Source organism: Phalaenopsis equestris, unplaced genomic scaffold (assembly GCF_001263595.1).
Source record: "Phalaenopsis equestris unplaced genomic scaffold, ASM126359v1 Scaffold000006, whole genome shotgun sequence".
NCBI lineage: Eukaryota > Viridiplantae > Streptophyta > Magnoliopsida > Asparagales > Orchidaceae > Phalaenopsis > Phalaenopsis equestris.
In genome coordinates, this window is record NW_018164448.1 from 401,678 (window position 1) to 413,916 (window position 12,239).

Here is a 12,239-nt window from a genome sequence, read left to right on the forward strand (position 1 = left end):
GGACGAGCAATGGCGGTTGATAGTGGCCAACGGGTGGTGGTCGACGGTGGTTGGCAGTTGTTGGAGCAGGTGACATTTGTTGGATCTTTAGTGTAGAACAATAGATCTTAACTCCTCGAAGTCCCAAAGTTTCTCTAGTTCAAGTTCTAGCTCCTCTTTCATGAAGGGATTATGACTCTATTTATTGAGTTTATGAGAGGAATCCTGACAAATAAAGAAAGAATCCAAACCACTTCATCAAGAGATCTCCTTAGTTGGATGGTGTTCTGCAAACATTTGAATGCTTCAACAGTGTTGGATTTGAGTGATCCTAGGCTCGTTCGATTCGTCTCGATTCAGTCCTAAGCTTATCAGATTCGGAATTAGTTTGACCTTCCAATTGAACACTAGAAGCTTACAAAAATAGCTTGACGGCTTGAACTAAGCTTGATTTGACTCATATTATATTAACTTTGATGTCATTGTATTCATCTCGTTGAGCGAGTCTGTTTGTTGAAATCATATTTTTAGATGATTTTTAATCGAAGCTAGAACATTCTTTATTCAAAGGATTATCTCGAGATTCACGTCACGTCCCGAGATCCATATTGAATAATGAAATTTTTTAGATATCATATCTAAAAAAAATTAGATATTGAGTTAAAAATTAGTGGTTAATTCCAGTATTAAATTGCCACTTTGGCAAAATATCCTTACTTTGCCAAACGTCATACTCTTATCCGGTCCAATATCCCTCTGGTCCGGATAAGATCCTAAAGTCATAAATCGGACCGTGGTTTCCTTCTTCCAGTGAAAAGTTTCCTGTCCTAATGGCGATCAGTGCCCCTGCTTTAAGATGCACGGTCTTCATTACTCCAACCCTTAATTCTCCTAAACCCTTCTCTGGTGACCTTCGCCGGAGCTTCAGACTACGGCCTCCGGTCTTGAGAACCTTTTCTTCATGTGGAAATGACTATCGGGATTCTCCGGATTCCCGCATTTACTCATCACAGATCGTCGGGAAAAGCGTGGCTCATGTGAGCATTGCTGCACTGCTCGCTGCTTCACTTCACTTGGTCGATCCATCCCTTGCATTTAAGGTGTTTCTCTTGAGTTTCCTTAGATCTTTTAGTTTGGCTTGATTGCTGGTTTCATTTGAAATGTATTCTTGTGTCGGCGAAGGGAGGTGGGCCGTACGGAGCCGAGGTGACGAGGGGACAAGACCTCACCGGCAAGGATTTCAGCGGCCGGAGTCTTGTAAAGCAGGACTTCAAAACTGTAAGCTAAAGAAAATTCAATATTTTCTTCAGCTTTCTGGAGTTTTTATTTCGATTTTTCTCCGAATGAAACTTTGTTTGTGCATTTATTTGTTCTTGGCAGTCGATTTTAAGGCAGGCAAATTTCAGGGGAGCTAAATTGCTGGCTGCCAGCTTCTTTGATGCCGATTTAACTGGTTAGAATTATTGTCTGTTTGTAGGATAATGAACTTTACCGGTGAATTACTTTTAACTGACCGAATTCAAGTTTTCGTAACAGTAAAAAAAGTATGAAATAGTGATTTACTACCTTACTCCCTCTTAGTGACCGTTAGTGGCAATGCTATTTTATCATTTGAAACAACTTATCCGGCAAGGAGCGGACAGATGATATTTTGAGTAATTTCTATGAATGGCATACGTAATTTATTTATTTGTATGGTACATTGTGCTAAGACTTAGGGGGTGTTTGATAGCATACTTCTAGCTGGATTCAGCCATGAATTTAACCTAAATCCAACCAAACACTAAAATTGTGAAATTTAAATCCCTTGTTCCGTTAAATCTAATATTCGCTGATTCCTGTCTAATTTTTGATATAAATCCGGATTCACTAAATTTGATTCACAGACGGATTTAAGGGATTTGGCTCTGTCAAATATGAATTTTATAAATCCGAATTTATTAGATTTACTAAATCCTACTTAACGCAAATCCGGGATGCAGCCAAATGCCGCTTTAGTAATTGCTGTGATACTTATCATATTTCTTTTGGCATTACTATTTATTTCCCTTGCTTTTATTCTTTTATGTGACTTCACTTTTTATTTGATATATGGATAGATACTGTCATATGGTGTCAAATAAAAAGTGAAATCAAATGTGAAATCAAGTATCTATCCATATATCAAAGTCTTAATATATACTATACCCTTACAAATGGATGAATTACTCATTTGGAAGTTGATTATCTTATGTCTGAATAAAACATCTTATATTTGGGTAAATCTTTTAATTCTAAAAAATGGGTGGGAGATATTTATTATTATTATTATTATTATTATTATTATTGTATTAACTATTTATAGTTGATGTGGCCTTATTTTATTTTTCGATCTATTTTGGGCTTGCATCATCATTCTAAAAAATGAAAGGATTATGAATAACCCTTTATCCAAAAAAGGAATGAAACAATTTGGTAAATTTTGCTACTTTTTTTTAAAACAATTCTCTGATTCTTGGTTCAACTTTTTTTGTTTTTGGTCCAGAATTCATATTTGAAACTACATTTTCAGGTGCTGATCTTTCGGATGCTGATCTCAGAGGTGCAGATTTATCTTTGGCAAATTTTACAAAGGTAATTGTTGCATGCTGGAAAAATATTGAAGTTGGTAGAGCTGCTTAGAACATTTCATTTATGATGATCGACCACTTTTAGCTTACATAAACTGAAGAAAATGTAAGTCTATGAAACTGGTTGGAGGGATGGTTTCCTAGAAAGACACTTTGATTCTTAAGTCAATTATATTCTTCAAAGGAACCTAGGAAAGGATGGATTAGTAGATCCATCTGTTGAGAATGAAGAAGTTTTGGAATAAAAATTTACCTTCCCATTAAGGTTATTTTTAATTATTTGGTATTAGGACAGTTTGGTACTTTTGGCAAGGCAAATGATAGACACTATCTCCAAAATTTTTGAAGGATGGAGATGCCCTTTGGCTTGGAGTGTTTTTGTTCTTCAGTAGATCAAGGAGCTGAGGGCTAAGACACATTGTCTTCCTAGAGCTAGATCATCATGATCACGACTTTGAGACTAATATTGTTGGAGATTTGAATTAGGCTGTAAGATATATATTTTTGGATTTATGTTGATTCCTTTAATCTTGTTTGAAATGTTATTATGCAGGTTGAGTGATATAATGGTGTATATTCATGGGGAACACTGTCTTGTTCCATTAGTTTTACTCAAAAGGTTCCGGAAGCATTTAGTATTATTGGTCGAATGGTGGTGACTTATCGAGAGCTAGAAATTTCTTAATGGGCATATAAATTTCACAGTTTAGTTTCTTGTACAGAATCCAACAATATGTCTTCAAAGCAAATCATCATGCAGGCATGTTGTATTTTATATCGGGATCTATCCTTGATCTTTGCAATCCAAAACCATTTATAGAATATTAATGCTGATAGTTTCTTTAGATTGTGATTTAAGATGCTACAAATAGACCAAAACTTGAGTGATGAATTGGAGATGATTCAACCTAAATTGCTTATATGAGCTTAACCCAAATTTATTCCACGTGTTACACGTTATAGTAATGGAGGAGGTGGCAAAAAACTTGAGTATTGAATTGGCAAGAAAGAAAAGCTAGAGCATCAATGCTTTGAGGATGTTTCTTCTGATAAGGCCTTAACTTTTTATTAATTCTTCTTTTTATGAGAAAGCATAACTTATGTGCTCAATTTTCTTTTGAAGACTTAGTAATCAAAGAAAAACATGTTCTGCTTGAAGTTGGAGAGATTTTTTTTTTTCAATTTGGAGAGATCACTAATAAAAGGATTGTTTTATCTTGGTGCTTTGTTGATAAGAAAATTAAGTTTGTTACTGTTTCCATGGGGAAATTCTCATTGTTGTCTTGGTATTTTTTTTTTTGGCGACAAACAATAGAGTTCTAATGATGTTTCATCGTTTAATCTAAATTAATATATGGTTAAAGCAGAAGAATCTATGACCGGAGCAATAAGTGTCGGTGTAGGTTTGCTGACAGGATGACGCCGATGGTCTAAGAGTTAATATTTTTTATATGAAATGATTATGGCTTTCTTGAGTGGAGAAGGCTTCCAACTACAAGAGAGGATTACTGCTCACCCTCTGTTGGGGGTAAAGAAGGGTCTATTATTAACAATCAACATTGCACCTTCTTATAAATCTAAGGCTATGAAGGAAGAGTTAGATTTAGCAAAACCAATTACTTCAGAGACAGTCATATCCCCTCTCGAAAGAAGATAAGAAGTTCATTGATCATCTCTCCTATGCTTTTAAGAAGGGTGTTGGAGTGGAAGACGTTGATCAATGAGATTATATTGAGTCTTTCAATTAAATTCCTCACGGTCGGGAGTATATTCAGAAGTTATCTGAACCTAGCCTCATATTTGTTTATTTTGATGAATATGGTAGAACATTATAATTATTATATTTGTTGGATCATATTATAATATTTTACTGAAATATATAATCTAATATTTTCAGTGTTGCATCGTTGACGATTGCATTTGTTGTTTGATAATGCTTGCCAAATTGAGTGTTTTCGTTCATTTTTTTTAATTTTAATGAAGTCGTCAATTTTTCGATCGTCGTATAGTTCTCTTATTTGAATAAATCTCCGTCCCGAACCATATCGATGATTCGAAGAAGAGAGTAACCGAATAAGAAGAGACATACGACAAAATGACAAACAAGAGAAAAAGTAAAACGTGGAAAGTCTATATGCGATAAACCTTGCAAGAATAAGTTAAGAATGTCCACTCAAACAAGATCGAGCGGAGGCACCTTGGACTGATATCCGCGAAAGAAGTATCTACGTAGACTATTCATAACCAGAGAGTCAGGTGTATGTATCTGTTTTGGGGTCAAGGGCGCTCACAAAGGAACTTGTTCCTACTGGTTAATTACAACTTGGGGGATACCCAAGAATACTATCGATAAAAGAAGTTTCGCTTATATTATCATGTACCTGGGGCAATAGATACTCAAATGAATGTTATTCCGTGTGAGAACAGTCTCAATGTTTCAAAGCTCACGCAAAACGATCGGGCAGAGAGTGAGTTTCTCATATCTCGAATGGGTAGCGACTCATCGACTCACTAAACCCACGAAATAACCTAAATCATCTTAACGGGGATATCCCAACACGTCAAAGCACGTCTGAGCCATAAGGGCAGAAAACAAATTGTTGTATCCCAAACAAGCGGGTGTTCATCAGTATCAGACCGTCAAGGTGAAATCAACAAAGTCAATTAGCGAAATGGCTCAAAGGGGCTCAGCAAAAAGGAAGTTAGAGTGATCCTAAAAAGATAGATGTAACTAGGTCGGGTACCATGAACCCGTCATCCATAGCTAATATAACCCTAAGATTACCTGATCGTGAATGTAGTCGACCCAACACGTGTTGAGATTTCTAATCAAGAATCTGTGAATTACGTCACCCACGGGGGACCTTGATAGCCTTAAGGTCAAAGAAATGAAACTCTATCCTATGAATATAAGTTGTAGCTCCCAGATGTGAGACTTATACTTGCCAAAGTGCCGAGGATGCCTCAGAAAAGAAAAGAAGGGAAGGTTCAACTACAAAACTGAAAACACTCCAAACAAAATGACTTATACCTCGTCTGTCGGGGAGTCTTCTAACACTCTTAACGCACTTGACAACCACCTATATAGAAGATATGCTTGACCAATCAAGTTGGACAAATACAGAGGTTTCTCCTTGGGACATGCAAATATGAATGCAGTTATTTAAAGCAGTCCTTAAGTATTATGGAGACCCTATTAACATATGCATGAAATAAAAGTTCAGCTTGTTAAAGTTTTGAATATTTTAATTTTAAAATTTTATTTTCTTAAATATTTTATTAAGATTTTTAAATAGAAAAATTAATAATTTAAATCCCAATGAGCCTATATTTCATTGTGAAATCCTAGATTATAAAAAAAAATATGTAGACATGCAGACATACAGTCATGTGACAAAAAGTAAAATAAGTCAAATAAAATCATAAACAGGTCAATGTCGCTGGGTCGGTAACATATCAAAAAAAAAACGTCTGGACTCCCCATATACATGTCCGGTCATAATTCTATACATCAATGTAAAAATGCAGAATTAAGATACGGGGCACGAACATCTGCTCCCGGTCCCCTCCACAGATTACCACGCTATATGCCTCGAAACTCGTGTCATATCGAATTTCTGCTGCATGACTCTTATACTCTAAAAGTACATATAAAAAAAAGACTTAATCCTGCATGAAAATGAGTGTTAGCGGGAAATCTCACATGCATATAACGTGTAATGAGTCATGCCCCGGCCTAAAGATCCGAAGGATCTAAAGGGTGTCACGAAGAGGGGTGACACAAGTTAGATCCATTAGATTCTTAACACAGTCATACTCCTGATAGTCCCAATGACTTAACTCGCATTGCTCATCGGGATCAACCTAGCAAACAATGCTCTTTGAGGCATCATGACCGACACACGGTCACTCTTCTAATGAGTACGACAAGCTATCGAGGTATGGGCAAAACAAGCAGTAATGCAGAAAACCCACTTTGTGATTACTCGATCGAAGTACAGAGCAATCACAACGGGCGCCCAAAAAGGACGAACACATACCATAAAAATGTATGCAAGGATGATATATACAACATGACACACACAAACGGAATTTAACGGTAAAATATGCTACCTATAAAGAGGAATTACACCTGCCCTGGGACTTGGGGTACCATGCAACTAGCAGACATTGCCTTCAGGTGAGTTTGCATTGAGTAAAATGATACCTATAAAAAAGATTCACATCTTATTCGAGGGCACTTACCAACACACATGCAAACATGCAGGTTATGCAACAGACATGTGACAAGTGCATTAAAGCGGTGAAGGTGAGTATAAAATGAAGACAGTGACTTAGAAAGGACGGGCATGTCGTAGCCGCAGTGACCCATAAGATAAGTATACCGAGGAGACAATGACACGAGGATGGGCGTACCGTAACGGTAGTGACCCGAACAAAAAGGTATGCAATGAGGTAGTGACCCGGAAGTAGGCATGCCGTGACGACAACAACCTGGACAAATACGGAATGCTAGTGACCCGGGGATGGGCATACCATGACGACAGTGGCCTGATAGATGGGTACGCCGAGGAGGCAGTGACCCGGGGATAGACATTCCGTAATGGCAACGACCCGACAGATGGGTACGCCGAGGAGGCAGTGACCCGAGGATGGACATACCGTGACGACAACAACCCCACAGATGGGTTGCCCAGGGGACAGTCAACCGAATCTGGGAGTGGTGATACTCACTGCGGGGAATTATACCGGTGCAAATGCAAAATGCAAACACATATGAAGTACAACATGCACACAGACAAACATGTAATATGATCATGCACAACATGCAATATGATGCAAGTGACGGTCGTCCGGACCGTGGTGCTGGTCGATGCAAAGTGATCGGTCGACCAGACCCTGGCGGTCGGTCGAACCAAAGTGATCTGTCTACTAGACTGAGGCAGCCGGTCGAACCGAAGTACTCAAATTATCGTGCATATGACACGCAATATGATTCACACGCTAAAAATGTCATTAAATGGTTCATGCATTAAAGCCTAAATGCTCGACAATGCGTCGAACTCGACCTAATGACTTCATGTAGGTACCTAGGACCGACGCTCATAGATTTGCGACATCGCCGTCTCTAGCTTTGGCGTGATAATGTGGAGGGTTTCCCCTCCGATTTCTCGTAGGGAAAACTCTCCATTGTTCTTAGGGCAAACTAGCTATAAAGTTTTTTCGCTCTATTAACGCCCACGATATTATAGGACAGACTATCAACAAAATTTTTTCATCTTTTAAAATTGAACTCAGCTAATCCCTCCAAGGGAGATTAGGATCGCCAAAGCCATGAGAAATTGAGATTCTAACCCGACGGGGTTAAGGCATAAGACTCACAACAGGAAATCTCGGCTACGTATTAGAATTGGCCGACGCATGAGATTCCTCACCTACGACTCTCTCTAGTAAATCAACGATCAATCACATAGATACGTCGTCGCACCGACTCACGCCGGCGCACGCACCCCATATGGGCTATCGAGCCCACACACCTAAACACCACTAATTCTAAGACTAATTGGGAGTTAGAGAAATCTCACCACCGTGATGGTTGCAGACGCGTTTTCTTTGCTTGCTCCAAGCTGTCAACGTTTGATCCATGTACCTACGTACCTCACAACGAGACACATGAACGAGTAGGAGCTAGTGAGTGCTAACGAGATATGTAGAGTACACAAAATAAATGATTATTGCATACAAAAAATGCGACTCATAACGTATCTTCGGGATAAGAGGCTAGATGAGCCTCTATACGTCATGACGTCGTCGCCACCCCGAAGACGACGAGGAGACAGCGAGGTCGCTAGAAGGGAAGTTAGAGATGAGGGTGATTCGTACATTGCCGATAGGAGAGCAGCTAGTCGATGAGAAACACGTCGGAGGAGACTTCGCCGACGGGAAGGGAAACCGAAGAGGTGGCTGCAGCACCAAAAGAAGATCGAAAATGGGAGACCCGAGCTAGCTGGAATGAAGCGTCGACTTCGAGGAGAGTCGTCGGAGTGTCATCGGCGAGGAATGGACGCCCCTCGCACGACGGGCTTAGAGGGGCGACTGGAGGGGGCTCTGACGAGCGAGGGAGGTCCGTCGGCATCAGGTCTCATCAGCGAGAAGAGAGATTCGGCGAGGCAGCGCGACGTGAGAGATCCAGGATAGGAGCTTGACTCCTTTTCGCGCGAGAGAAGAAGGTCGGCTCCGACTGTTGACAGAAGAGAGGGCCGACAGCGAGGCTGGCGGCGAGGCCGACGGGGAGGATTCCGACAATGGAGACGACCCGACGAGGACTACATGCGGAAGATATAGGGGAGAGTGAGGGAGCATGCGCGAGTTTAAAGGGTGGATAAGATAGTTTAAAATTTATTATTATTATTATTAGTAATTATTATTATTACTATTATATAATAATAATAATAATATTATTATTATTATTATCGTTCCCATATTCTTCAACCTGACACGGCCTCGTTGTGAAATGAACACTTCTAGGCAAAATCAACATTCTGGACACACTCGCTCGATCCGTTTCATCATCCGGGGTTGTTCGGACAACTTTTTCAGCTATCGAGTCCAAAATGTTAATTTGCGCATTTTTATCCCGCTCGCAAAACTATGACGAAATGAATGTTATCCCTAGTTAAAATTGGCGTTCCGGACACACTCGCGCGGTCCATTTCGTCATCTGAGGTCATCCTAACAAGCTCGCTGGTGGACGAGCCAATTTCGCACCTCATATGGCTTCGGTCGGGCCAACTGATGTTACTCATCGTGCCACGCGCGAAATTGGCTCACAATACGGGTTAGTAAAAAATAGCTCTTAAACTGGAGTCGTAACATGTACAAAAACTTGAAGCAGGACATGCTGTTAAATTCACAGCAATCTATTTCTGGTCCTCCTAGCCTTCCTGCTTAATCGGAGGGGGGGTAGGTGGATCCTAAGGGGAAACCGGAATAGAAAAAGCCGAGACAACGGCGACAACAGTAACAAACCTACTGCTAGCAAAAGACTCACCCACCTTTGGTGGGGAGATCCATGAAAACACAGAGACGAGTCTGAAAAGACCGTTAAGTGTTGCAGCGCGTTAGCCTCTTTTTGCAAAAGAAGCGGGCACGACGCGAGCTACTGCAGCAAAAACAACTTGTTATGCATGACTCTCCTTTTATGGGGGAGGGCACAAAACAAATGTCTCAAAGGGCATAGGAACAACTCAGAATGCATGCCTCTCCTTTTAAGTGGGAGGTCACAGAGCAATGAAAGGGCGTAGGATTACGTAAGGTAATCCCAAAGAGGTGTTCTAAGGAGCCGAAGGTTATGACACCCTCGGAAGCACAAAAAACGCTCGTGGAGAAGCGAAAAGGCTCTTCCGGCATTACCGATCATGTCAACCTTCTTGTTCTTAAGCATCGCGGGGCAAAAAGGGACACGATCAGAAATAATGAGAGGTTATGAAACCAATCACAAGGTACAACGACATCGATGCATGCGATAATGCAACAACCGAACTGTCAAGGATAAGAGAAGGGACATAATGCATCGAGTTGCTACCCCTAGCAACTGACACATGGACTGAAAACCAAAGTCTCACAAAGGGGCTCAACAGTGACTCGAAAGAAGATACCAAGTCACAATAATATGAGCGAAATTCCTAGTACGGAGAGCGAGGCTATAACCCCAAAAGCGACACTCCAAATATGGATAAAGAGTAATCCCCAGCGCTTGGTGTGTGGCGCGGCGAGTAACACCTAATTGCCCGACCTAAGTCATTCGAGGTGCGAAATTGGCTCAAATTGGCTCGTCCACCAGCGAGCTTGTTCGATTGACCTTAGATGATAAAACAAACCACGTGCGTCATGAACTTCAGTTTCATTTAGAGAGGGCATCCATTTAGCTATGGCTTTGCAAGCAAGCTAAAAATGCCCAAATTATCGTTTTGGGCCTAATTTTTGAAAAAGTGATCCAAACAATCCTGGACGACGAAGCGAATCCCTTGAGTGCGTCCGTAACATCAATTTTACCTAAGGGCTTTCATTTCACCACGAGGTCGTGTCCGGGCGAAGAATGCAAGAATGATATTATTATTATTATTATTATTAAATAAAATAATAATGATAATAATAATAATAATAATAATAATAATAATAATAATAATAATAATTTTTTTTAAACTATCATATCCACCCTTTAAACCCACGTCTGCTCTCTCTCTCCCCTATCTCTTTCGCATGCAATCATCGAGTTGCAACCCATTGCGTCTCCTTCTCATTCCTCACCAAGTCATCTCCCTCGTTCGGATCCTCGCAGTCGGCCTCGTCGCCGACCCTCCCTCCTGCCGGCAACCGTAGTCGCTCTTTTTCTTCTCTCTCACGAAAAGGAGTCAAGCTCCTCTCGTGGATCTCTCTCTTCGCACTGCCTCGCCAAATCTTCCTCCTCGCCGACAAGACCTGACACCGTCGGACCTGCCTCGCTCGCCGGAGCCTCTTCTAGCTGTCGGTCAAACCCTGCGCCACCTTTTTACTTTCGACTCACCGTGCGCGCACCGACCCTTCCTTGCCAGCGATGCTCCGATAGCTCTCCTTGACGCCGGTGGCTCGTTCCAGTTGGCTTGGGTCTCCCCTTGCCAACATTCTTTTGGTGCTGCAGCCACCTCTTCGGTTTCCCTTCCCGCAGGCAAAGTCTTCTCCGACGTGCTTCTCGCCGGCTAGCTGCTCTCATGTCGGCGATTTGCTGACCACCCTCTCCTCGTCGACTTCCCTATTGGCGAACTCGTTGTCTCGTCGTCATCGGTGTGGCGATGACGTCGCGATGTATAGAGGCCCGTCTAGCCTCTTATCACGAAGGTACGCTTTAGGTCGCATTTTCGATGCGATAATCATTTATTTTGTGTACTATGCATACCTTATTGGCTCTCACTAGCTCCTAGTTTATGTGTCTCGTTGTGAGGTACATCGATGCATGTACCGGACGCTGACATCTTGAAGCAAGCAAAGAGAATGCGTCCACAACCGTCACGGTGGTGAGTTTTCATGAAATTTTTTTCAGTTTAAGATTAATGGTATCTAGGCGTGTCAGTTCGATCGCCCACACGGGATGCATACACCGACGTAAACCGGGGCGACGACGCACCTTTGTGATTGATCGTTAATTTCCTAAAAGGAGTCATAGGTGAGGAATTCCATTCGTCGGTCAATTTCTATATGAGGCCGAGTGATCTCTTGTTGTGAGACTTAGGCCTTAACCCCGCCGAGTTGGAATCCCAATTTCCCACTGCTTTGACGATCTTAATCTTCCTTGGAGGGATTAGTTGAGTTCGATCCTACAGGACAGGAAAAACTTTGTAGCTAGTTCGTCCTATAAGATTGTGCGCGTTCATAGAGCGGAAAGAGCTGTAGCTAGTCCGCTCTACAAACATGTGGAGAGTTTCCTACAAGAAATTAGAGAGGGAAGCCCTCTACATTGCCACGCCAAATTCGGAGGCGGTGATGTCGCAAATCCAAGAGTGTCAGCCTTAGGTACCTATGTGAGGCCTTTAGGTCGAGTTTGACACACCGTGGAGCCTTTGTGTTTCATTGCATAGATCATTTCTTGACATTTTTTTGCGTGTGAATCATATT

General features: G+C 41.3%; 1 protein-coding gene across 2 annotated transcripts in view; it reads left to right on the forward strand.

Annotated features, from left to right (window-relative positions):
* The first annotated feature begins 757 nt into the window (after positions 1 to 757).
* LOC110018232 (thylakoid lumenal 15 kDa protein 1, chloroplastic) overlaps positions 758 to 12,239 on the forward strand; it is a 39,589-nt gene continuing 28,107 nt past the window's right edge. The window contains exons 1-4 of one of the 2 annotated variants that reach the window (XM_020715495.1): positions 758 to 1,079; positions 1,162 to 1,257; positions 1,360 to 1,432; positions 2,531 to 2,592. In XM_020715495.1, coding sequence (XP_020571154.1) covers positions 810 to 1,079; positions 1,162 to 1,257; positions 1,360 to 1,432; positions 2,531 to 2,592 — 501 coding nt within the window. In that variant the 5' untranslated portion in view covers positions 758 to 809. The remainder of the gene's footprint in view (positions 1,080 to 1,161; positions 1,258 to 1,359; positions 1,433 to 2,530; positions 2,593 to 12,239) is intronic. The other variant, XM_020715497.1, reaches the window with a different exon arrangement.